Raw genomic sequence first — 24,745 nt, 5'->3', positions numbered from 1 at the left:
CTGGTGTTCCGGCTGCTCTCCCCGTCGGTGCTCGGCTGTCTGGGGGGCACCAGCTCTGGCACTGGCTGGGGGCGGGGAGTCCCCGGATGTGCCGGGCCCATCCCGGTTGGTCCTGTAAGACACAAGATGGCATGTATAGTTAGACTGCAGGGAGGGGGTGAGCCGTAAGGTGGTGAGGACTGGGGTGAGGGGGGTCAGGGACTGGGGTGAGGGGCTTGAGGTGTGGGGGGTTGGGCTGGGCACACATTTGTCGTGGGGACCCGCAACCAGGCAGGGGGTCTCACTTCGCCGCGGGCCATCAAACTCCGTGTCGGCAATCTCCCTCTCCTCCAGGACGCCGACAACGTCTAGTGCCCTCTTCTCGGGCACACTGAGTAGACGCAGGTCTGATGGTGCCCCTCCGGTCTCCTCCCGCTCCTGGTGTGGAAAACACAGACAACGACAGTGTTAGACAGTCCAGCGCATGCAGTCCAGGGGTCCAGGGGTTTGGTAGCTGATGGCATCAGTGGCCAGGGCACATGGTCATTGCGGCTGGCATGGGTGCTGGCATGTGGATGATGGTGGGGGTCCAGCCGTCCCCCGTAGGGTCCTTGGTACCAGTGTACTCACTGAGTACTCACCCTGATTGCCGTGAGGATATTGTGCTTCTTTTTCCTGCACTGGTCTCCAGTTCTAGCCACCACCCCTGTTGCAGCTGTGACCTGATCTCGCCATCATGAAACTCCACAGTTTTCATGTCGGCGTCAACACTTGGTCTCCAGAATGGAGAATTCAGCCCTTTGAATTTGGTGTTAGCTCAACAACGTTTTGAAATCTACATATCTAACTGCACTTTAGAGATTGTTATTGATAGGATAACAATCTTTTCATCTTTTTAGCAAAGTCTCAACCAAGAACCTGAGACTGTTTTATTGGATTTAATGCTGCAACAATATAATTTGAAAATTATTCATTTAACTGGGAGAGACAATATCCCCGCAGATGCTTTATCAACAGTTTAAATGCAGAGGAAAATGGCTGTCAAGATCAGAACAGGCTTGTATGGAATATAAATTTTATTAAAAAGTCAAGTATCCTTGTATAATTGATGTTATTACATTGTTATTACGAGAGTAAGGTCTGTATAAGAGAGATAGTGATGAGGAAATTGTTAAATAGAAAATGAAAACACCTCTTCAAGATATATTTTCATTTTTCTCTCTGTGGGAAGTGTTATGGAAAATATGATTTTTAAGTAGAATTATCTGATGCTTAATCATTTGTGTGCTACGAAAGTTAAAACGTTTCAGTTGCATTGAGATTATCTGTGCGTCTTAGTGCCTGAGAGTCTCGATAGTCTCCTGACGAAAAGTTTAGGGGCTGGAGTCTCCGGTTTTGAGACTATGTCCGGAAGAAGTGTCTAGTTTTACAATGAAAAAGATAGCGCCGCTCCCGCACTGATGCCCTGCTCAGTGGGAGGCTAGCAGCCGCGCCATGTAAAACCCCAAGTGTCCGTGACCGAAACGGCCGGAGAATTGCCGGGTCCGTGGCTGCACATACGCAAGGCGACGACCTGCAGTGGACGTGCCGTACAACATGGCACCGGTCGCGCATGGACCCGGCCTGCCAGATAGTGCCCCCTGTACCCCCGCTTGCCACCCATGACCACCCCCCACCAGTCCCCCCCAGCCCCTTCTGAAGCCACCCCCAGCCAGAGGAGCGGCTCTTGCCCCCCCCCCCACCCTGACTTTGGTGGCGCTGGACACAGTCCGTAGCCGCTACGCGAGGTTGATGAAAACTCAGAGCAGACGTGCCCCACACCATCGGGAAGTCGGCCCATCGGGAGCCGAGCATTGGGGGAGGGCCTTCAGGTGACGTCCTGAGGCCTTCCCATTGGTGTGCTCCGTACTCATTGATGACGCCATTTTAGAGGGGGCGGAGCATCCAAAAACAGGCGCTCCCCCGATTCCGGCGTCAAAAGGGATTCTCCGCCCGATCGCTGAATACGGTTTCGGCGTCGGCAAACGAAGAATCACGCCCCAGGACTTGTGGGTTTGTTTGTATGTACCCATTTTGATGAGGTTTTACAAACCCTGAAATTTAAAAAAGATGGGTTAAAAGGTTAGTCATTGTGGGAGTAAAAGACAAAGTAGAAAAATATTTTAGCAGCAGTGGTCAAGTGGCACAGATACAGGGAATAGATAGAAAAAAGAGAAAGTTCAGTGTTTGTCAGAGAGAGGGGGCGGGAATTCCAACTTCTCTGATAGGAAAGACTATAGGGATAATAGTTGACTGGTTATAGAACTCAGTAAATTGACCAGTTTAGCAGAGGTGCTTCTGGAATACTGAGTTTACAGACAAAAACAGAAAATTCTGGGGAATCTCAGCTGGTCGGACAGCATCTATAGAGAGAGAATGGAGCTAACGTTTCGAGTCTGAATGACTCTTTGTCAAAACTTTGACAAAGAGTCATCCGGACTCAAAATGTAGGCTCACTTCTCTCTCTAAAGATGCTGTCTGACCTGCTGAGATTCTCCAGTATTTTCTGGTTTTGTTTTAGATTCGAGTAGTAAGCGAAAACAATTTGCAGTAATTTGCTAATATCACTGAGTTCAGCAAACTCATTTGCTTTCTCTGCAGTTGAAGCAATTTTAGGTTTATAGTGGGGTTTTTGTGTGTCTTGAGGAGATACCTAAATTGGGTGAGAAGCATCAAGTGAATGCTCAGGAATCCTCCAGAAATAAATAAAATTGCAACTGTGCCAGTCTCAAGCAAGAAGCCTTTGTTTGAAACAGGTTAGTGGTAACTCTTCACTGGTTTATGTGTCTGTAAATATATTGGTGGGGTAAAGGAGTACTGGGAATTTGAATTACCTTCTTGTGTTTGTATTGAGATCGTTCCAACTTTTATGTCCGGTGTAATATATTCAGTTTCTTATTTGATAAATGCTTTATTCTTTGTGTTAAAAGTTCATCAGCAAACCTCTGTGCATTTGCTCATTAACATTCCTCCACATTCCTAATAAAAACAAAGTTATGGGGCGGGATTCTCCGCAAACTGGTACGATGTCCGCTACCCGGCGCCAAAAACGGCGCGGATCACTCCGGCGTTGGGCCGCCCCAAAGGTGCGGAAGACTCCGCACCTTTAGGGGCCAAGCCCTCACCTTGAGGGGCTAGGCCCGTGCCGGAGTGGTTTCCGCTCCGCCGGCTGGCGGGAAAGGCCTTTGGCGCCACGCCAGCAGGCGCCGAAAGGACATCGCCGGGCGACGCATGCGCGGGAGCGTCAGCGGCTGCTGACGTCATCCCCACGCATGCGCAGGGGAGGGGGGTCTCTTCGCCTCCGCCCTAGTGAAGACCATGGCGAAGGTGGAAGAAAAAGAGTGCCCCCAAGGCACAGGCCCGCCCGCCGATCGGTGGGCCCCGATCGCGCAGCAGGCCACCGTGGGGGCACCCCCCGGGGCCAGATCGCCCCACGCCCCCCGCAGGACCCCGGTGCCCGCCCACGCCTCCTTGTCCCGCCGTTCACAAGGTGGTTTAATCCACGCCGGCTGGAGAGGGTTGACAGCGGCGGGACTTCAGCCCATCGTGGGCCGGAGAATCGCCGGGGGTGGGCCCGCCGACCAGCGCGGTGCGATTCGCGCCCCTGCCGAATCTCTGGCGGCGGAGAATTCGGGATGCAGCAGGGGCGGGATTCACGCCAGCTCCCGGCGATTCTCCGACCCGGTGGGGGGGTCGGAGAATCGTGCCCATGATCTATCAAACCGGGTTTCACTCTGGAATCTCTATCCAGTTGGGATTGGAATAAATGAATATGCATTACAGAGATATGATTGCAAGATGATCAAGGCTGGGAACTGAATATTAATGAGCATTTGACATTTTGAAAAGATAGGAAGCTAGGAAAAGGTGGTGGGGTAGCTCTGCTAATTAAGCAGGTCATTAATACAGTAGTGAGAGACGATCTTAGCTCAGTGATGAGCAACCTAGGCTAGTGAGTGGGCCGCATGTGTGGCTCTCCTTCATCTCAATGGGCCATAAGATTGAAACCAGGCTTGTTCACTAACCATAAGTTTCCACTAGTTTTCAAGATAAAGATAGATTTTTTTTTAAGAATAAAGGAATAAAGGGTTATGGTGTTCGGGCGGGAAAGTGGAGCTGAGTCCACAAAAAATCAGCCATGATCACATTGAATGGCGGAGTAGGCTCGAAGGGCCCGATGGCCTACTCCTGCTCCTAGTTCTTATGTTCTTATGACCTCATGAAGAAGATTAAACACATTTAATACATGCCAAATATTTCATAACCAAGTTGTAGAAAATGCTTGATCATTAATATAATAATAATAATAATCGCTTAGGAACACAAGTAGGCTTCAATGAATTTACTGTGAAAAGTCCGTAGACGCCACATTCCGGTGCCTGTTCGGGGAGGCTGGTGCAGGAATTGCATCCGCGCTACTGGCATTGTTCTGCATTACAAGCCAGATATTCAGCTCACTGTATTAAACCAGCCCCGAATAATAATCACTTATTGTCACAAGTAGGCTTCAATGAAGTTACTGTAAAAAGCCCCTAGTCACCACATTCCAGTGCCTGTTCGGGGTGGCTGGTACGGGAATTGAACCCGCGCTGCTGCCTTGTTCTGCATTACAAGCCAGCTATTTAGCCTAGTGTGCTAAACCAGCCCCTATGTATTAATGGAACTACCATCAACCTCAAGTGATAAAAAACAAAATTAGTATTCACACTTTAGATGCAGAGTTTCTCATAGTTAATGCAATCAGCACACACCTCACTTCACTTGCCCTTGTATCCGTGCGTATCACTTCTGTCATAACGTTAGGAAGAAACATTATGCGGGGGAAAATCAGCGGGATGTGGCAAGCCTGCGTGTTAGCAATGGGCAACAAAATGTCTTGTGGACTGCACTCAGAACCCAGATGGGCTGCATGGGGCTCACAGGGCTACAGGTTGCCCAGCGCTGCCTTAGCTTGTAGAGATATGAAATAGGAAATGTCGAGGTAGTTGTATACCCCTAATAGTAATTACATTGCCAGACAGAGTATAGAGGAAGTAGTAAATGGGGTGCGTAAGAAAGGTACCACAATAATCACGAGTGACTTTAATCTGCAAGTAGATTGGTAAAGATAGCCTGACAAATGAGTTCAAAGAGTTCAGGATAATTTCTTGGAGCATTCTAGAGCCAACTAGGGAGCAGGTTATTCTGGACCTGCTATTGAGTAATAAGAGAGGATAATGCCTTCTGGTAGAGAAGTCTCCAGGTGACAGCGATCATCACATGATAGAGTTTAATGTTCAGTTTGAAATAGAGAAGTGTGAGTCTGAGACTAATGTTTTAAACCTGAATATTAAAACAGAGCTTGCTAAAGTGAAATGGGAAACTAGGTTAAAAGGTAGGATAATAGAGATACGGTTGCAGACTTTTACGGCGATATTTAATGACTTTCAGCAAAGATTTATCCCAGTGTAAAAGAAAAACTCTTTGAGAAGGGTGAATCATCCGTGGCTGAAGAAAGATGTGAAGGAAAGTACCAAATTTAAAGGAACACAAATCTGCAAAGATAGTGATAGGTTAGAAGGTTGTCAGATTTAAAGAATCAGCAAAGGGTGACAAAAAAAATAAAGAGGGATCAGGCAGAGGAGAAAGGTAGCTAATAATATGAAATGCATGGTATAGAATCAGAATTTACAGTGCAGAAGGAGGCCATTCAGTCCATCGAGTCTGGACCGGCCCTTGGAAAGAGCACCCTACCCAAGCCCACCCCCCATCCCTGTAACCCAGCGACACCACACAACCTTTTTTGGACACTAAGGGCAATTTAGCATGGCCAATCCACCTAACCTGCACTGTGGGAGGAAACCGGAGCACCTGGAGGAAACCCACGCAGACTCGGGGAGAACGTGCAGACACTCCACAGGCAGTAACCCAAGCTGGGAATCGAACCTGGGACTCTGGAGCTATATAAGCAACTGTGCTAACCACTTGTGCTACCGTGCTGCCATGGTAAGAGTCGCTACAAGTATTTAAATAGAAAAAGGTAACTAAAGCTAGTGCTGGCCCTCTAGAGAGGAAATCTGAGGAATTGATAATAGAAAATAATGAAATGAGACGCATTGAACAGACATTTTGTTTCTGTCTTCACTGTAAAAGATTTAGAAAAGTCATCAAAGATACTTGAAACTCAAGAGATAAACAATAAGGAAGAACCTAAAACATACACTATAACCAAGAAAACATTGCTGAGAAAATTATTAGACCTAAAGGTTGACATGTCCCCAGGACCAGATGGCCTCTAACCTCGGGCCTTAAAAGAAACAGTTACATCGATAGCAGAGGTGTTGCTTATGATCTTTCAAAAGTCTTTAAATTCCGGAAATGTCTCAGTGGATTGGAAAATAGCTAATGTAACACCTTTATTCAAGAAAGGAGAAAGGTAGGAAGCAATAAACTCGAGGCCAGTTAACCTAACATCTGTCACATGGAAATTGCTGGAAACCATTATGAAGGAGGTTCTAGCAAATTACTTCAAAAATCATAGTAGGATCAGCCTGAGTTAGCATGACATTGTGAAATGGAAATGTTGACCCAATGTATTCGAGTTTCTTGAAAAAAATAACAAGCAAGGTGGATACAGGAGGACCCGTGGTTGTGGTGTATTTGGAATTCCAAAAAGATCAGGTGCCACTTTGAGGTGCCACACAAAATCAGAGTTCATCATGTGGGGGGAGGAGGGGTAATGTATTAGAAAGGATAGAAGATTGGTTAGCGAACAACAAGCATAGAATAGGAATACCTGGTTTAGCACACTGGGCTAAATCACTTTTAAAGCAGACCAAGGCAAGTCTTGGTTCAATTCCTGTACCAGCCTCCCCGAACAGGCGCCGGAATGTGGCGACTAGGGGCTTTTCACAGTAACTTCATTGAAGCCTACTCGTGACAATAAGCAATTTTCATTTCATTTATAAATATGTCATTTTTGGGTTGGTAAGCTGTAATTAGTACATTGTCGCAGGGGTTTGGGGACTCAACTATTTACAACCTGTATGAATGATTTGAATGAAGGGATTGAATGTATGGTAGCTAAATTTGCCGATAACGGCAAGTTTAAAAAAAATAAATTTAGAAGACACAATTTTTCTTCCTAATTAAGGGGCAATTTAGCATGGTCAATCCACCTACCCTGCACATCTTTGGGTTTGGGGGTCAGGCCCATGCAGACACTGGGAGAATGTGCAAACTCTACATGGACAGTGACCCGGGGCCAGGATCAAACCCGGGTCCTCAGCGCCGTGAGGCAGCAATGGTAACCACTGCTGCCCAACACCAAGATAGGTCAGAACATAAGTTGTCAAAATGAGTAAAATATTTACAAAGAGATATAGATAGGTTAAGAGAGTGGTCAAATATCTGGCAGATAGAGAAAAATGTAGGAAAATATGAAATTGTTCACTTTGGCAGGAAGAATAGAAAAGCAACTCATTATCTAAATGGAGAGAGATTGCAGGGCTCTCCGGTACAGAGGGATCTGGGTGCCTTGGTACATGAATCACAAAACTTTAGTTGGCAGATGCAGCAAGTAATTAGGAAGGCAAATGGAAAGTTGGTGTTTACTGCAAAGGGAATGGAATATGAAAGGTTTACTGCAGCTTGGCGAGACCACAGAAATACGGTCCACAGTTTTGGTGCTCTTACTTGAAATACACATATATATATATATATATATATAAAAATTGACTTAGAAACAACTCAGAGAAGGTTCACCCAACTCATTCCTGGGATGAAGGTCTTACCTTGTGAGGAAAGATTGAACAGGTTGGGCCATTGAAGTTTACAGGAATGAGACATACAAGGAGGGGATCTGATAGGGCAGACCTGGAGGATGTTTCCTTTTGTGGGAGAGACTAGAGTGAGGTGACTTCAGCAATAAGATGGAGAAATGTTTTCCATCAGAGGGTCATTAGTCTGTGGAATTCTCTTCCCCAGAGAGCAGTGAAGGCTGAGTCAGTGAATGTTTTCAAGGCCATTATATAAATGTTTGATCACAGGAAAGTGGAATTGAGGCCACCCAGATGATTTTATTGAATGGCGGAGCAGGCATGAAGGACCAAATGATCAAGTCGTGCTCCTAAATCCTAAATTCCTGTGTTCCCTTTAGTATACCACCCAGTCTAATCCTACTCTCCCCTCACTCCCCAATGACTTTAATAGCTCACCCAGTCTAATGCCTATCGACCCCTCACTCCCCACACCATTTAATATCCCACCCAAACTAATCACACTCTTCCCCTCTCTCCCGCACTCTTTAATATCCCACTCAGTTTAATTCCACTCTCCCCCTCACACCATATATTGTTCCACCCAGTCTAATCCCCACTCTGCCTCTCACTCCCCAAAGCTTTTAATATCCCACCCAGTCTAATGCCTATCGACCCCTCACTCCCCACACCATTTAATATCCCACCCAATCTAATCACACTCTTCCCCTCTCTCCCGCACCCTTTAATATCCCACTCAGTTTAATACCACACTCCCCCTCAATCCCCAAAGCCTTTAATATTTTATTCAATCTAATCCCTCACTCTCCCTCACTCCCACAACCTTTAATATCCCACCCAGTCTAATCCCACTCTCCCCCTCACTCCCCACATGATTTTATATCCCACCCAGTCTTATCCCAGTCTCCTCGCTCCTCACATCATCTAATATTCTACTTTTTAATGTGACTATCTAATTGCTTTGAAGAAATAACTCATAGATTTGCCTTAAACAGCTGTTTGCATAAAAGAATACTGCATCCTTATCGCCCTTAGTGTAAAGTACATTTACTCTATCCTCCTTTATCATTCTTTGTTGCAACGATATGTAATTTGTTTCCAAATGTGCAATTTGAACATTTCAGAACACTCTTCACAGCTTGTACCTCCACCTGCCTTGGTATTCTATCCCTTAGAACATAGAACATAGAACGATACAGCGCAGTACAGGCCCTTCGGCCCACAATGTTGCACCGACATGGGAAGTCAAAAAACAAAAGACATCTAACCTACACTATGCCATTATCATCCATATGCTTATCCAATAAACTTTTAAATGCCCTCAATGTTGGCGAGTTCACTACTGTTGCAGGTAGGGCATTCCACGGCCTCACCACTCTTTGCGTAAAGAACCTACCTCTGACCCCTGTCCTATATCTATTACCCCTCAGTTTAAGGCTATGTCCCCTCGTGCTAGCCATTTCCATCCACGGGAGAAGGCTCTCACTGTCCACCCTATCTAACCCCCTGATCATTTTGTATGCCTCTATTAAGTCTCCTCTTAACCTTCTTCTCTCTAACGAAAACAACCTCAAGTCCATCAGCCTTTCCTCATAAGATTTTCCCTCCATACCAGGCAACATCCTGGTAAATCTCCTCTGCACCCGGTACAAAGCTTCCACCTCCATCCTATAATGAGGTGACCAGAACTGTACGCAATACTCCAAATGCGGCCGTACCAGAGTTTTGTACAGCTGCAACATGACCTCATGACTCCGGAACTCAATCCCTCTACCAATAAAGGCCAACACTCCATAGGCCTTCTTCACAACCGTATCAACCTGGGTGGCAACTTTCAGGGATCTATGTACATGGACACCGAGATCCCTCTGCTCATCCACACTTCCAAGAATTTTACCATTAGCCAAATATTCCGCATTCCTGTTATTCCTTCCAAAGTGAATCACCTCACACTTCTCTACATTAAACTCCATTTGCCACCTCTCACCCCAGCTCTGCAGCTTATCTATGTCCCTCTGTAACCTGCAACATCCTTCCGCACTGTCAACAACACCACCAACTTTAGTGCAAATTTACTCACCCACACTTCTGCGCCCTCCTCTAGGTCATTTATAAAAATGACAAACAGCAATGGCCCCAGAACAGATCCTTGTGGTACTCCACTTGTAACTGAACTCCATTCTGAACATTTACCATCAACCACCACCCTCTGTCTTCTTTCAGCTAGCCAATTTCTGATCCACATCTCTAAATCACCCTCAATCGCCAGCCTCCGTATTTTCTGCAATAGCCTACCGTGGGGAACCTTATCAAACGCTTTACTGAAATCCATATACACCGCATCAACTGCTCTACCCTCGTCTACCTGTTCAGTCACCTTCTCAAAGAACTCGATAAGGTTTGTGATGCATGACCTATCCTTCACAAAGCCATGCTGACTATCCCTAATCATATTATTCCTATCTAGATGATTATAAATCTTGTCTCTTATAATCCCCTCCAAGACTTTACCCACAACAGACGTGAGGCTCACCGGTCTATACAAAGAACAAAGAACAAAGAAATGTACAGCACAGGAACAGGCCCTTCGGCCCTCCAAGCCCGTACCGACCATGCTGCCCGACTAAACAACAATCTTCTACACTTCCTGGGTCCGTATCCCTCTATTCCCATCCTATTCATGTATTTGTCAAGATGCCCCTTAAATGTCACTATCGTCCCTGCTTCCACCACCTCCTCCGGTAGCGAGTTCCAGGCACACACTACCCTCTGCGTAAAAAACTTGCCTCGTACATCTACTCTAAACCTTGCCCCGCTCACCTTAAACCTATGCCCCCTAGTAATTGACCCCTCTACCATGGGGAATAGCCTCTCACTATCCACTCTGTCTATGCCCCTCATAATTTTGTAGACCTCTATCGGGTCTCCCCTCAACCTCCTTCGTTCCAGTGAGAACAAACCGAGTTTATTCAACCGCTCCTCATAGCTAATGCCCTCCATACCAGGCAGCATTCTGGTAAATCTCTTCTGCAGCCTCTCTAAAGCCTCCATATCCTTCTGGTAGTGTGGCGACCAGAATTGAACACTATACTCCAAGTGTGGCCTAACTAAGATTCTATACAGCTGCAACATTACTTGCCAATTCTTTTACTCAATGCCCCGGCCAATGAAGGCAAGCATGCCGTATGCCTTCTTGACTACCTTCTCCACCTGTGTTGCCCCTTTCAATCTATAGTTGCCGGGGTTGTCTCTACTCCCCTTCTTGAACAAAGGAACCACATTTGCTATCCTCCAGTCCTCTGGCACTATTCCTGTAGCCAATGATGACATAAAAATCAAAGCCAAAGCCTCAGCAATCTCTTCCCTGGCTTCCCAGAGAATCCTAGGATAAATCCCATCAGGCCCCAGGGACTTATCTATTTTCAGCCTGTCCAGAATTGCCAACACCTCTTCCCTACGTACCTCAATGCCATCTATTCTAATAGCCTGGGTCTCAGCATTCTCCTCCACAACATTATCTTTTTCCTGAGTGAATACTGACGAAAAATATTAATTTAGTATCTCGCCTATCTCTTTAGACTCCACACACAACTTCCCATCCCTGTCCTTGACTGGCCCTACTCTTACCCTAGTCATTCTTTTATTCTCCATTGCATTCTTTCTTTGCTTCACCTAGAAGGGGACACAATCTAATTGCAGTCATAGAAAAATAGAAATTAAGAGCAACTTCTATGATTCCATAGAGGGTTATGGGCCAAGTGCGGGCAACTGGGACTAGCTTAATGGTAAAAACTGGGCGGCATGGACTGGTTGGGCCGAAGGGCCTGTTTCCATGCTGTAAACTTCTATGATTCTATAAGAGGCCATTTGGCCCTTCGAGTCTGCTCCGCCATTCATTATCATGGCTGATCATCCAACTCAATAGCCTAATCCCGCTTTCCCCCCATATCCCCTTTTATCCCCTCCGCCTAAAGTGCTATATCTAGTTGCTTCTTGAAAACAAAGTGTTTTGTCCTTAATTACTCTCTGGTATCAAATTCCACAGATCGATCACTCTCTGAGTGAAACAGTTTCTCCTCATCTCAATCCTAAATGTTCTCCCCATATCTTCAGACTGTGACCCCTTGTTCTGGACACCCCCACCATCAGGAACATCCTTCCTGCATCTACCCTGTCTAGTCCTGTTAAAGTTTTATAGGGTTCTATGAAATCCCCCTCATTCTTCTGAACACCAACAAATACAATCTTAACTGAGTCAATCTCTCCTCATACATCAGTTCTGCCATCCCAGGAATCAGTTTGGTAGACCTTCTTGGCATCTCTATAGCAAGAACATCCTTCCTCAGAGAAGGACATCAAAACTGCACACAATATTCTCGGTGTGGCTTCATTTTACAATTGCCTGTATAATTGCAGCAAGATATCCCTGCTCCTGGACTAGAATCCTCTCGCTATGAAAGCCAACATACCATTTGCCTTCTTTACCACCTGTTGCACCTGCATGCTTACCTTCAGCGTTTAGTGTACGAGGACACCCAGGTCTTGTTGCACATTCCTCTCTCCTAATTTACGGCCATTCAGATAAAAATCTACCTTCCTGTTTTTGCTACCAAATTGTATAACCTCACATTTCTCCAAATTATACTGCATCTACCATTCATTTGCCCACTCACTCAACTTGTCCAAATCACACTGAAGAATCTCTGCATCCTCCTCATAGCTCACCCTCCCACTCAGCTTTGTATCATTTGCAAATGTGGAGAAAATACATTTTGTTCCCTCATCTCTACCATTAATATATATTGTGAATAGCTGGGGCCCCAGCACTGATCCATGAGGTACCCCACTAATCACTGCCTGCCATTTGGAAAAACACACGTTTTTCCGACTCTTTGTTTCTTGGCTGCCCATCAGTTTTCTATCTATCTCAATACACTACCCCTAATCCCACGTGTTTTAATTTTACATGTTAACTCCAATATGTAACTTTGTCAAAAGCCTTCTGAATGTCCAAATAAACTATATCCACTGGCTCCCCCTCATCGTCAAAGAATTCCAGTAGATTTGTCAAGCATGATTTCCCCTTCATAAATCCATGCTGACTCTGTCTGATCCTGCCACGGATTTCCAAGTGCTCTGCTATAAAATATTTGATAATGGATTCTAGAATTTTCCCCACTACCAATATCAGGTTGACTGGTCTATAATTCCCTGTTTTCTCTCCACCTCCCTTTTAAAATAGTGGAGTTACATTAGCTACCCTGCAGTCTGCAGGAACTATTCCAGGTAGAATCCCAGATGACCATCAATGCAACCACTATTTCTAGGGTAACTTCTGTAAATACTCTGGGATGTAGATTATCAGGCCCTGGGGATTTATTAGCCTTCAATCCAATCAATTTCCCCAAACCCATTTCTCCTTCAGTTCCTCCCTCTCACCAAACCCTGCATTCCCCAACATTTTTGATATGTCATTTATGTCCTCCTTTGTGAAGACAGAACAAAAGTATGTATTTCGTTGGTCACCCATTTATTTGTTCTTCATTATAAATTCCCCTGTTTCTGACTGAAGGGACCTACATTTGCTTCACCAATCTTTTTTCTCCACCTGGACCAATAGAAGCTTTGACAGTTTTCTATGTTCCCTGCAAGCTTATTCTTGTACTCTATTTTCCTCTTCTTAATAAATCTCTTGGCCCTCCTTTGCTAATTCTAAACCTCTCCAAATCCTCATGTCTGCTATTGTACTTGGCCAATTTGTATGCCTCTTCTTGGATCTAATATTATCTTTAATTTTACTTGTAAGCCTTGGTTTGGCCATCTTTCCTATTTTACTTTTGTGCCAGTCAAGCCGATCAATCTCCCAGTAAGAATGCTGCTCCTTGTCTCCATATACTACATATAGGATGACAACTGGGTGTGTCTGCCTGATGCTCAGTTCTAACATGTTTCTCACTTACTTCCAATATCTGGCCGCAGTTTGTTGTCATACCCGCTCAGCAGTGAGTTCAGAATGTGTGTTGCATCAGCCTCTTGAGATTTTGGAGCCAGAACCCATGTCTTGTTCACCCCGATCTCATCATCATCTTCATCTTCAATTCTGCTGCTGTGAACGGAGATGGAAATTGAATATTTTAGGAACGGAAGTTTTTTGGGAGTAAATTCTTGCTGACAGCAGCCACAACTCCTGCTCAAAAACAAACTGCATTGCTTCAGTTAAATTTCTTTGCTTTTTCCTGATTGGCTAGTAACAATTTTAAGAGAGACTCTATGCATCAACGGCTCATAGCATGGCTGCAGCGCATCATGCCTGTGCCAACTCTCTTCAAGAACAACTCAGTTAGTCCTGCTCCCCTCCCTTTTCCACATATGCTGCATTTTTTTCCCTTTTGCTAATTATCCAATATTCTTTCAAAAGCCATAATTGAATCTGCGTCCACCACAATCTCAAGCTGTCCATTCCAGATCCTAACCACTCGCTGCATAAGAAAGCTTTTCCTCGTGTTGCTGTTGGTTCTCTTGCCAACCAGCTTAAATTTGTGTTTGCTAAATGCATACTGCATGAGACCTGGGTGTCAATCACAAGGCCAGCACTGGTTACCCATTCCTAATTTCCCTTGGACTAAAATTGAGGCCATTTCAGAGGGTAGTTAAGAGTCAACCACATTTTCTGTGGGTCTGGAGTCACATGTAGGGCAGACCAGATAAGGACGGCAGATTTCCTTCCTTTCAACCGATGGGTTTTTAAAACAATCAATGATAATCTCATGGTCATCATTTTTGAGACTAGCTTTCAATTCAATATTTATTAATTGCATTTAAATTCCACCAGCTATGCGGTGGTATTTGAACCCATGAGCCTCTGGATTAGTAGCCCAGTGACATTGCCACTATGCCACCATCTCCCTGTGTCCTCTGGATCTCGATCATTCCACCAATGGGAAAGGTTTCTCCGTATCTAGACCACCAGGCCCCCCATGATTTTAAACCCCTCTATAAAATCTCCATTCAACTTTTTCCTCTCTAAGGAGAATAGTTTAAGCTTCTCTAATCTGCCCATATAAATAAAGTTTCTTCACCTTGGAACCATTCTCATGAACCCTTTGCACACTTTCTCTACTGCCTTCTCAATCTTCCTCAAGATAATTAATGGTATATGGGACAACACCCCACCCCTTCCCTTTCCCCCCATTAAAGGAAAGGAATAATCCATTCTTTAAGACACTGAAATGATACTGGTCTCAGAATGAGGCTTAAGGTCAGAGTGAGCAGGAGGGGGTGGAGTAGGGGTGAGAGATCAAGTGGCTGAAAAGGATGAGGGAGAGAGAAAGGGTAGAAGGGATGAGGGTCTTGAGAGTGGAGGTGTGAGGGATTGAGGGTGTGATTGGGTGAGGGGGATGGAGGAGTTGAGGGAGTGGAGGGAGAAAGGGAGGAAGTGTGAGGAATTGGAGGGGGTGAGGGATAAGGGGTATCTTCAGGGAACAGGTTGCTAATGGAATAGTGCTAACCCAGGCTGAGAGCTGAAGGGCTTGGCCAATTCAGAACCAAAGCGATTCTCTTGTGGAAGGGCATGTCTGTGATACAAATTAACTCTTTGAATCTGTTTTCACTGGGGAAGTTGTTGCTGCCAATCTTACAGTAAAGCAGGAGGAAGTAATGGCATTGGATAGGATCAAAATAAAGATGAGAAAGTAGAAAAATAATCCGGTCTGGATGGGATCCATCTTTGGTTAGAGGGAAGCAAGGGTGGAAATTGCGGAGGACTTGTTCACAATCTTCTAAACCTCCTTGGGTATGGGGGTGAGGTTAGAGAATTGAAGAACTGGAAACATTACACACCTGCTTGGAAAAGTAGGGAGTGAGAAACCCAACAACAACTGGCCAGTTTGCCTAACAGCAATGGCGGGGAAAGGTTTAGTGACAATAATCCAATACTAACAAATGAAAGTTACCACAGATTGTCATGTTAGATGAACACAAAGGTAACATGGTTAATGTGAAGAGGGTTAAAGGACAACGTAATCACTTTGTTCAAAGTCATGAAGAGTTTGGATGGAGTTAATAAGGAATTCTTCAGGGTAAATTGCTCCAAATTGGATATAGGCTATTAATGGATATTTAGAAGCACAGAAACATTACAGAATTACACCTTCCATATTTTTTGCACTTTGTCTGCGTTTTTTCTCTCTGCATTACTTTCTTTCCGAGTATTTATCATATTCCTCTTATTAATAGCATTTTGTTACAATCTATTTATAGATGGATGTATTTTATCATTATGCTGTAAACTCGGGGAAATATTTCCCAATGGTGCTTAACCTGTAATTCATTCATTCAATCTGGGCTGGTCCAGCCTTGACCCAGTTGAGAAATACTAGTCATGTTAGCCAATGACATGTATTTACTGTTGCAATGCAGGAACATTTCACAGTCAACTTACGCATAGCAAGCTCCCACTAAAAGTAATGAGATTAATCACCACACACTCTGTAGTATAGTGATACCAGTTGAGGAATAAATATTGGTACTGAGGAGATTTCCCTGCTCTTCTTCAAATAGTAATGTGGGATCTTTGACACCCATCTGAGAGAACAGACTAGGAATGGAATTCTCCGACCATCTCTTTTCCTGCCGGCAGTGCACCCCTGCCCGCAGGTTTCTCGCCGCAGTGGGGTGTACTTCAGTGGGAAATCCCAATGACAAGTAGCTGGAATAGGGAATGCCGCTGCCAGCTTAGGGACCGGAGAATCCAGCCCTAGGTCTCAGTTTAAAGTTTCATCTGAAGAACATCACCACTACAGTGCAGCACTCCCCACTACTGCACTGAACATCAGCCAAGGTTTTGTGTCCAAGTCTCTGGTGTGGGGCATGAATGTACAATTGACTAACTAGAGAATGGCATGATAACCAGTGAACCACTGCTGCTGTTACAGATTATTGTTCGCCTCTCAGTTATAGATGATCATTTAGATGAATGACCAAAATGAGCAGCTTCCACTGTAATATTCATGGAGCAATAGAATAGATCCAACACTGAGTGGGTGCTGCTTACACTGCATCATCAACCCTCTTCTGATTGAATACCTGCAAAAACAGGAACTCATTACGCACACACTGGTTACTTTAATTTACATAGTAGAGCATCTTCTAGCAACAAGTTCCAGCAACAATGGGCGGCACGGTGGCACAATGGTTAGTTAGCACTGCTGCCTCACATTCAGACCATCATGTCCATGCAGCTTCTTTGACTGAGCTACTCAAGAATTTTAAGTTCTCTGCACTTTCCCCATAGCCGTGTAAATTTTCTTCCTTCAAATGTGTTCTGATTCCCTTTTCAAAGTTATGATTGAATCTCCTTCCGCTGCCCTTTCCATCAATGCATTGCTGATGTGCCTTTTCATTCAACTAACGAGGTTTTGATGCTGTCAAGTGATAGAATATTCATTAAAGCACACTTTGTTCGACTGGAAGTCTCACATTCAGAGCTCCCCACTGAGGCAGCAGCTGGTGCACCCAGGATTTTAAAAACATATATACAATATGAATAGTTTCTTCCTGGTTCACACTGGTGCCTAAATTAGACTGTCACACTTTCAACTGCTAAAAGCACCCACTGCAAATTGGAAGTAAACTATATCATCAAGTTTGACACGAAGGCTCTTGGGCAAAAAAACAAAAGTTCAGCGAGATGGATGCTATCCAGCCCAGGGAGTCTGCATGAACTTGAAAGAAAAATCATAGAATCCCTACCAATGCAGAAGGGGGTCAATTGGCCCATCAAGTCTGCACCGAAAGAACACCCAACCTAGGGTCAATGCCCCTATCCCCTTAACCCCGATTAACCTTTAGACACTAAGGAGCAATCCACATAACCTGCACATCTTTGGTCCATGGGAGGAAACCGGAGCACCAGGAAAAAACAAACGCAGACACGGAGGCCAGAATCGAACCTGGGTATCCGGCGCTGTGAGGCAGCAGCGCTAACCACTGTGTCACCGTGCCACCCATTGTTGTTAGAACCTGTTGCTAGAATCTCAAACTAATTGTGCAGGCACACTTATTCTCCATATCTTTGTATCCTTGTAGTGAGCCTCACAGCATGGTTAGCAATGTTGCTTCACAGTAGCAGGGACCCGGGTTCGATTCCCTACTTGTGTCACTGTCTGTGCGGAGTCTGCACATTCTCCCTGCGTCTGTGTGGGTTTCATCCAGGCGCCCCACTTTCCTCCCACAAGTCCCGAAAGGCGTGCTTTTGTTAGGTGAATGGGACATTATGAATTCTCCCTATTAGTGTCACAAGCCTACTTGTGACACTAATAAAGATTATTATTTGTGGGAGCCTAAACATAGATTGGATGGCCACATTTTCGATTACTTCTGGAAGTATAACCCTGAGCTTCCAGTAGCCTCTCGATTTACTTCTCCAGCTTCCTGTCACGACGACCCCGCTGCCCTCTGGTAGAGTGAGGGAAATGAGTCTGAATGCAGGTCAGCATAGGCTTGATGGGTCAAATAACCTGATTCTGTGTCACAAATTACTCTGTGACTATTCCCCGATCAAGAAAATGTCAGTAGGAGTCAGGGGGAAAACTGCACTAGTTGAAATCAAACCAAGTACAAAGGAACATGGTTGTGGTTGTAGGAGGTCAATCATTTCAGTCCCAGGCCATCACTGCAGGAGTTCCTCAGTGTCCTCGGCCCAACCATCTGCAGCTGCTTCTGCAACGACCTTCCTGTGGGGATGTTCTCAGATGATCGCACAATATTCAGCACCATGCACTACTCCTCCAACCCTCAAGCAGTTCATGTCCATATGCACCAAGACGTGCACAATATTCAGGCTTGGGTTGATAAATGGCAAGTAACATTCGCACAACATAAGATCATCCTCGACAATAAAGAATGCAACTACCTCCCCTTGACATTCAATGGCATTGCAATTGCTGAATCCCCTACTATCCACATCTTGGGGGTTACCATTAGCCAGAAACATGGTAATGGATTAGCCATGTAAATACCTAGGCTGCAAGAGTAGGTCAGAGGCTGGGAATTCTGAGTAACTCAGTTCCTGACTCCCCAAAGCTGGTCATCCATCCACAAGGCACAAATTAGGAGTGTGTTGGGACACTCCACACTTGCCTGGATGAGTGCAGCTCCAACAGTACTCAGAAAGCTTAACACCATCCAGGATAAAGCATCCTCTGTAATTGCAAGCCATCCACCACCTTCATCATTTCCTCTGTCATGACGCAAGGCCCCTTTATTTTTGAAAATATGATTTAAACCAACTGGAGATTTTGCAATCTGAACTGCTTAAAAATTCAAGGACGAATTTCAATGTGAAGGTGAGAAACAAACAAAGCACCCTGAGGGGAGTGTGAAGGGAGAGAAATGTCCTACAATGCAAACCAGTCACTGAAACTCTTAACAGTCTAAAATTCCAAGTACTGGTGGTTGTAACAATGGGTGCCGCAAAGAGACCCACTAGATCTTCTGGGAAATACACAATAGGTGAAATACATCAAGGCAAAACTTTGAGAGAAATTGCAAGAGACACAAGGAGTGCCCAGAAGGTCAGCAGAGGGAACAGTCTTCAGGCTGCTCTCTATTCCTTTCTTTCTGTTTTAATAATTGTATTGCCCGCTTTGAGAAGCCAACTCTATCAGAAACCTGCCAGTGAACCAGCTTCTCTTAATTTAATATCGTCTGTACCATGCAAGAAATTAGCTCACCTAAATCAGCTGCAGCATTGACATCTATACCTCAAGGAAAATCAAAGGGCATTTAACCATATATTCGTCTACATTTTGTTTGCATTGGACTCTATTCAACCCTTTCTTCTGATACGTCTGTGTCTGTATGGACAGTGGGGTAGTAGGGGTGTGAGGGGCAAAATGACTGAATGACTGAATTGACATTGAGGAAATGAACGTTGAGGACGTTGAGAATTTTTCTCTCAGAGGGTTGTATGACTTTGGAATTCTCTGCCTTAGAAGGCAGTGGAGGTGGGGTCATTGAGGCTTCTTCGACAGCACCTAGAAGGATAAGTGCACAGATCCCGGGGAACACCACCATTTGCAAGTTTTTCTCCAAGTCACTCACTATCCTGTCTTGGAAATATATTGCCGTTCCTTCATTATTGAAGGTCTAAAACTTGGAACTCCCTCCCGAGAAGCATATGGACTGCAGAGATTCAAGAAGGCAGCTCACCACACCTTCTCAAGGGCAATTAAGATTGGGCAATAAATTCTGGTCGAGCCAGCAAACACCCACATCCCTGAATGTATCAATTTTAAAACATGACTCTTAGAGTTTTCCAGTGAAGCTCATCAATTTAATTTGTTGAGCATGTGACCAAGTGTGTAGATGAGGGTAGTGCAGTTGACGTAATTTGCATGGATTTCAGCAAAGCCTTTGATAAAGTTCCACATGGGAGACTTATAAAGAAGGCAAGTGCACATGGGATGCAGGGTAACTTGATAAGGTGGATTCAAAATTGGCTTAGCTGTAGGAGACAGAGGGTGATGACAGACAGCTGCTTTAGCAACTGGAAACCAGTGCCTAGTGGTGTTCCACAGGGATCTATGCTGGGTCCCCTATTATTTGTTACTTAAAGAACAGTATAGATGACTATATGGGGGGTAGGATCGGTAATTTTGGGGATGACATAAAGATTGGCCGGATCGTTAACAGTGAGGTTGCATGTCTTGGGTTCCAGGAAGATATAGATGGGATGGTCACTGGCAGATCAGTGAAAGATGGAATTTAACCCTGAAAAGTGAGGTGATACACTTTGACAAGGAAGTATTCAATGAATGGCATGACACTGGGAAGTTCCGAGGAACAAAGAGACCTTGGCGTATTTGTCCACAGATCTATGAAGGTGGAAGGGCAGGTTAATATAATAGGGTGGTGAAAAAGGCATATGGGACACCTGCCTTTTTCAACTGAGCATACATTACAAAAGCAGGGAGGTCATGTTGGAGTTGTATAGAACATTGGTGAGACCACAGCTGGAATACTCTGTGCAATTCTGGTTGTCACATTATCGGAATGATGTGATTGTACTGGAGCAGGTGCAGAGGCAATTCACCAGGATGTTGCCTGGGATGGTACATTTAAGCTATGAAGTGGTGTTGGATAGGTTTGGGTTGTTTTCACTGGAGCAGAGAAGACTGAGGGGTGACCTGATCGAGGTGCACAAGATTATGAGGGGTATTGACAGGGTGGATAGGGAGCAGCTGTTCCCCTTAGTTGATGGGTCAATCACAAGGGGACACAAGTTCAAGGTGAGGGGCAGGGGGTTTAGGGGGGAATTGAGGAAAAGCTTTTTTACCCAGAGGGTGGTGAAAGTCTGGAATCCTCTACCTGGGAAGGTGGTACAGACGGGTCGTCTCACATCCTTTAACAAGTACACCGATGAGCACTTGGCCCATCATAACAGTCAAGGCTATGGGCCAAGTGCTGGCAAATGGGATGAGGTGGACAGGTCAGGTGTCTTTCATTCGTCGGTGCAGACACGATGGGCCGAAGGGCCTCTTCTGCACTGTATTATTCTGTGATTCTGTGATTCAGTACTGGAAGAGAATACATTTCCTCCAGTTAAATAGTGGGAAGATTACTGCCATTGTTTAGATCTAACTTCATCCCCCAGCTACCTACTTCATCTCTGTCCCTTGTAACAATCTGAGGAAAAAGCTAGTCTGTTTGTGAGCTTGGTGTTATAAAACCATCTATTTCCGTATCTTCATCTCTGACATTCTGCTGATACCCTCATTCATGCGTTTGTTACCTCTAAGCTTGACTATTCCAATGTCCCCCAGGCTGATCTCCCATATTCTACCCTCCGTAAACTTAAAGGCATTCAAAACTCTCCAATCTATTGAGCATAAAAATTGGCAAGTCATGCTGCAGCTGTATAGAAACTTAGTTCGGCCACAGTTGGAATGCAGTGTACAATTCTGGTCGCCATACTACCAGAAGGATGTGTCAGCTTTAGAGGAGGTACAGAAAAGGTTTGCCAGGATGTTGCCTGATTTGGAGGGCATTAGCTATGAGGAGACTTTGGATAAACATGGTTTGTTCTCACTGGAACAACAGAGGTTCAGGGGTGACTTGATAGAGGTCTACAAAGTGGGTAGTCAGAAGCTTTTTCCCAGGGTGGAAGTATCAATTACCAGGAGTACAGGTTTAAGTTGCAAAGGGCAAGGTTTAGAGGAGATGTGCAAGGGAGGCTTTTTACACAGAGGGTAGTGGGTGCCTGGAACTCGCTGTTGGAGGAGGTGGTGGAAGCAGGTACGATGGTGACTTTTAAGGGGCGTCTGGACAAATACATGAATAGGATGGGAATACGGAAGTGTAGGAGGTTTTAGGTTAGACGGGCAGCATGGTCAGCACTGACTTGGAGGGGCGAACAGCCCGTTCCTGGGCTGTATTTTTCTTTGTTCTTTGTTCTAACCCATAACCTAACTCATACAAAGTCCTCCTCCCCATGACCCCTGTGCTCATTGATTACTTTGGCACCTGGTCAACAAGGTCTGAACTTAAAATCTTTACCCTCACTTTCAAACTCCTTCATGACCTTACCCCTCTCTATCTCTGCAATCCTCTCCAGCACCATGACCTTCCACAATATCGGCACTCCTCTAATTCTGGAGTCTTAGGTTTCCCTGATTTCAATCACTTCACCATTGATGGACGTGCCTTCATGCTGCCTGGGTCACCAAGTAGGACCTAAAATCTCCTTACGTGGTTCAGTATCACACTTTGTTTCATAATACTCCTGTGAAGCACCTGGGGCAGTTTATTATTTCAAAGGTGCTACATAAAAAAAAGTTGTTATTGTTTCAGGTGGCAACTATTTCTCATTCTAACATTAACATCTCTCACAGACATGCCAATTGCTTCTTTAAAAAAAAAAAATTTAGAGTACCCAATTCTTTTTTTGTCCCAACTAAGGGGCAATTTAGCGTGGCCAATCCACCTACCCTGCACATCTTTGGGTTGAGACCTCCAGAGACATGGGGAGAATGTGCAAACTCCACATGGTCAGTGATCCAGGGCCGGGATCAAACCCGGGTCCTCGGTGCCATGAGGCAGCAGTGCTAGCCACTGTGCCAGCGTGCTGCTCTATGCTTATTACTTCTTGTCCACTCCCTCTGTCCCTGAATGACCAACACTTTTGTCATTTAATTTCTCCTGTTTTCCATTCTCACACAGTTCTTCCCTTTTGTTCTCTTTCCACCCTCCCCCATCTGACCTACTTCAAACCTATTACATTTATAACTTTTCCCAGTTCTGATGAAAGCTCATTGACCTGACATGTTCACGTTTTTCCAGCATTTTCTGCTGGCATTTCAAATTTCCAGCATCAGCAGTATTTTCATTTTGTGATCGTGCTTAATTCACTGCCATTTCTCTAGCAAAACTGTTTACCGTTAAGGAGTTTTACTCTGCTCTTCGATGGGATTTCCATTGTCTCGCTCCAGAGCAATAATGTCCTCCCTGTATGTGGCAATCAGAACTGCACACAATTCTCCAGTTGTGGCCTCACCAGTGTTTTATACAATTCTAACATCATATCCTTACTTTTATATTCCATACCTCTTGCCAATTAAGGAGAGCATTCCATATGCTTTCTTAGCAACCTTGTATATTTTAACTGCTGCCTTCAGGGACGCTGCCTCCTGTATGCCAAGATCACTTACTTCATCTACCTCTTTTTGTATATTCCCATTCATTGTGTACTCTCTACCACTGGGGCTGGTTTAGGACAGGGCTAAATAGCTGGCTTTTAAAGCAGACCAAGGCAGGCCAGCAGCACGGTTCAATTCCCGTACCAGCCTCCCCGAACTGGTGCCGGAATTTGGCGACTAGGGGCTTTTCACAGTAACTTCATTTGAAGCCTACTTGTGACAATAAGCGATTTCGTTTCATTTTTCAACTGTTTGACCTCCCTAAATGCATGGCCTCACACTTCTCTGTGTTAAATTCCATCTGCCACTTTATCGCCCACTCCTCCAATCCATCTACATTGTTTTAGAGATAATGGCTACACTGTCCACCACTCGGCCAATTTTTGTGTCACCTGCAAATTTCACAATCATGCTCCCCATGTTCACATACAAATTGTTAATATATAACACAAACTGAAAGAGTGCCAATACTGAGCCCTGTGGACACCACTTGAAACAACTTTCCAATTGCAAAGGCAGCCATTGACCATTACCCTGTATTTCCTGTTACTGAGCCAACTTTATTATCCAGTTTGCCACATTGCCCTGTTTCTTGGCCAATGTGCCATGTGGGACTTGGTCAAATGCTTTCCTAAAATCCATGTACACCACACATCCACTGCATCAATCTTTATTAGTGTTACAGGTAGGCTCACATTAACACTGCAATGAAGTTACTGTGAAAATCCCCCAGGTCGCCACACTCCGGCGCCTGTTCGGGTACACTGAGGGAGAATTCAGAATGTCCAATTCACCTAACAACAGTTTCTCAAAGAATTCAATAAAATTTGTGAGGCAAGACCTTCTTTAACAAATCCATGCTGCCTTTCTATGTGACAGTTGATCCTATCTCCCAGGATTGATTCTACTATTTTGCACACCATCGACGTAAGACTAACTAGCCTATAATTCTTCGGCATTTCCTTTGATCCCTTTTTAAACCATGGTACCACGTTTGCATTTCTCCATTCCTCTGATACCTCCCGTGTGTCTAGTGAGGATCGGAAAATCAACCTCAGTGCATCCATTATCTCCTACCTGAACTCCTTCAGTAACATCAAAACAATCCATCTGGCCCTGGCGACTTATCAACTTTCAAGGATTCCATCCCTTCGAGTACTTCCTCTCTCTTTATGATTATCCCATCCAGTATTTCACAGTGTTCCCCTTGGACTACTATATCTGCATCATCCATTTCCTTTGTAAACACAGATGACAAAAATTATTTTAAAGCCT

At 44.8% G+C, this 24,745-nt stretch overlaps 1 protein-coding gene across 4 annotated transcripts in view; it reads right to left on the bottom strand.

Annotated features, from left to right (window-relative positions):
* Positions 1–24,745, bottom strand: part of LOC140420865 (gamma-aminobutyric acid receptor subunit gamma-4-like) — a 559,891-nt gene that overhangs the window by 342,176 nt on the left and 192,970 nt on the right. For all 4 annotated transcript variants that reach the window (XR_011946626.1, XM_072504962.1, XM_072504961.1 and 1 more), the window contains exon 2: positions 13,736–13,881. Coding sequence is in view for 3 of the 4 variants with exons in the window: in XM_072504962.1 (XP_072361063.1) it covers positions 13,736–13,881 (146 nt within the window). In the remaining variant the exon portion in view is untranslated. The remainder of the gene's footprint in view (positions 1–13,735; positions 13,882–24,745) is intronic.

This window comes from Scyliorhinus torazame, chromosome 5, assembly GCF_047496885.1.
Source record: "Scyliorhinus torazame isolate Kashiwa2021f chromosome 5, sScyTor2.1, whole genome shotgun sequence".
Lineage (NCBI taxonomy): Eukaryota > Metazoa > Chordata > Chondrichthyes > Carcharhiniformes > Scyliorhinidae > Scyliorhinus > Scyliorhinus torazame.
The sequence above is the reverse complement of the archived record's forward strand: the minus strand, read 5'-3'. Positions and strand labels throughout refer to the sequence as shown.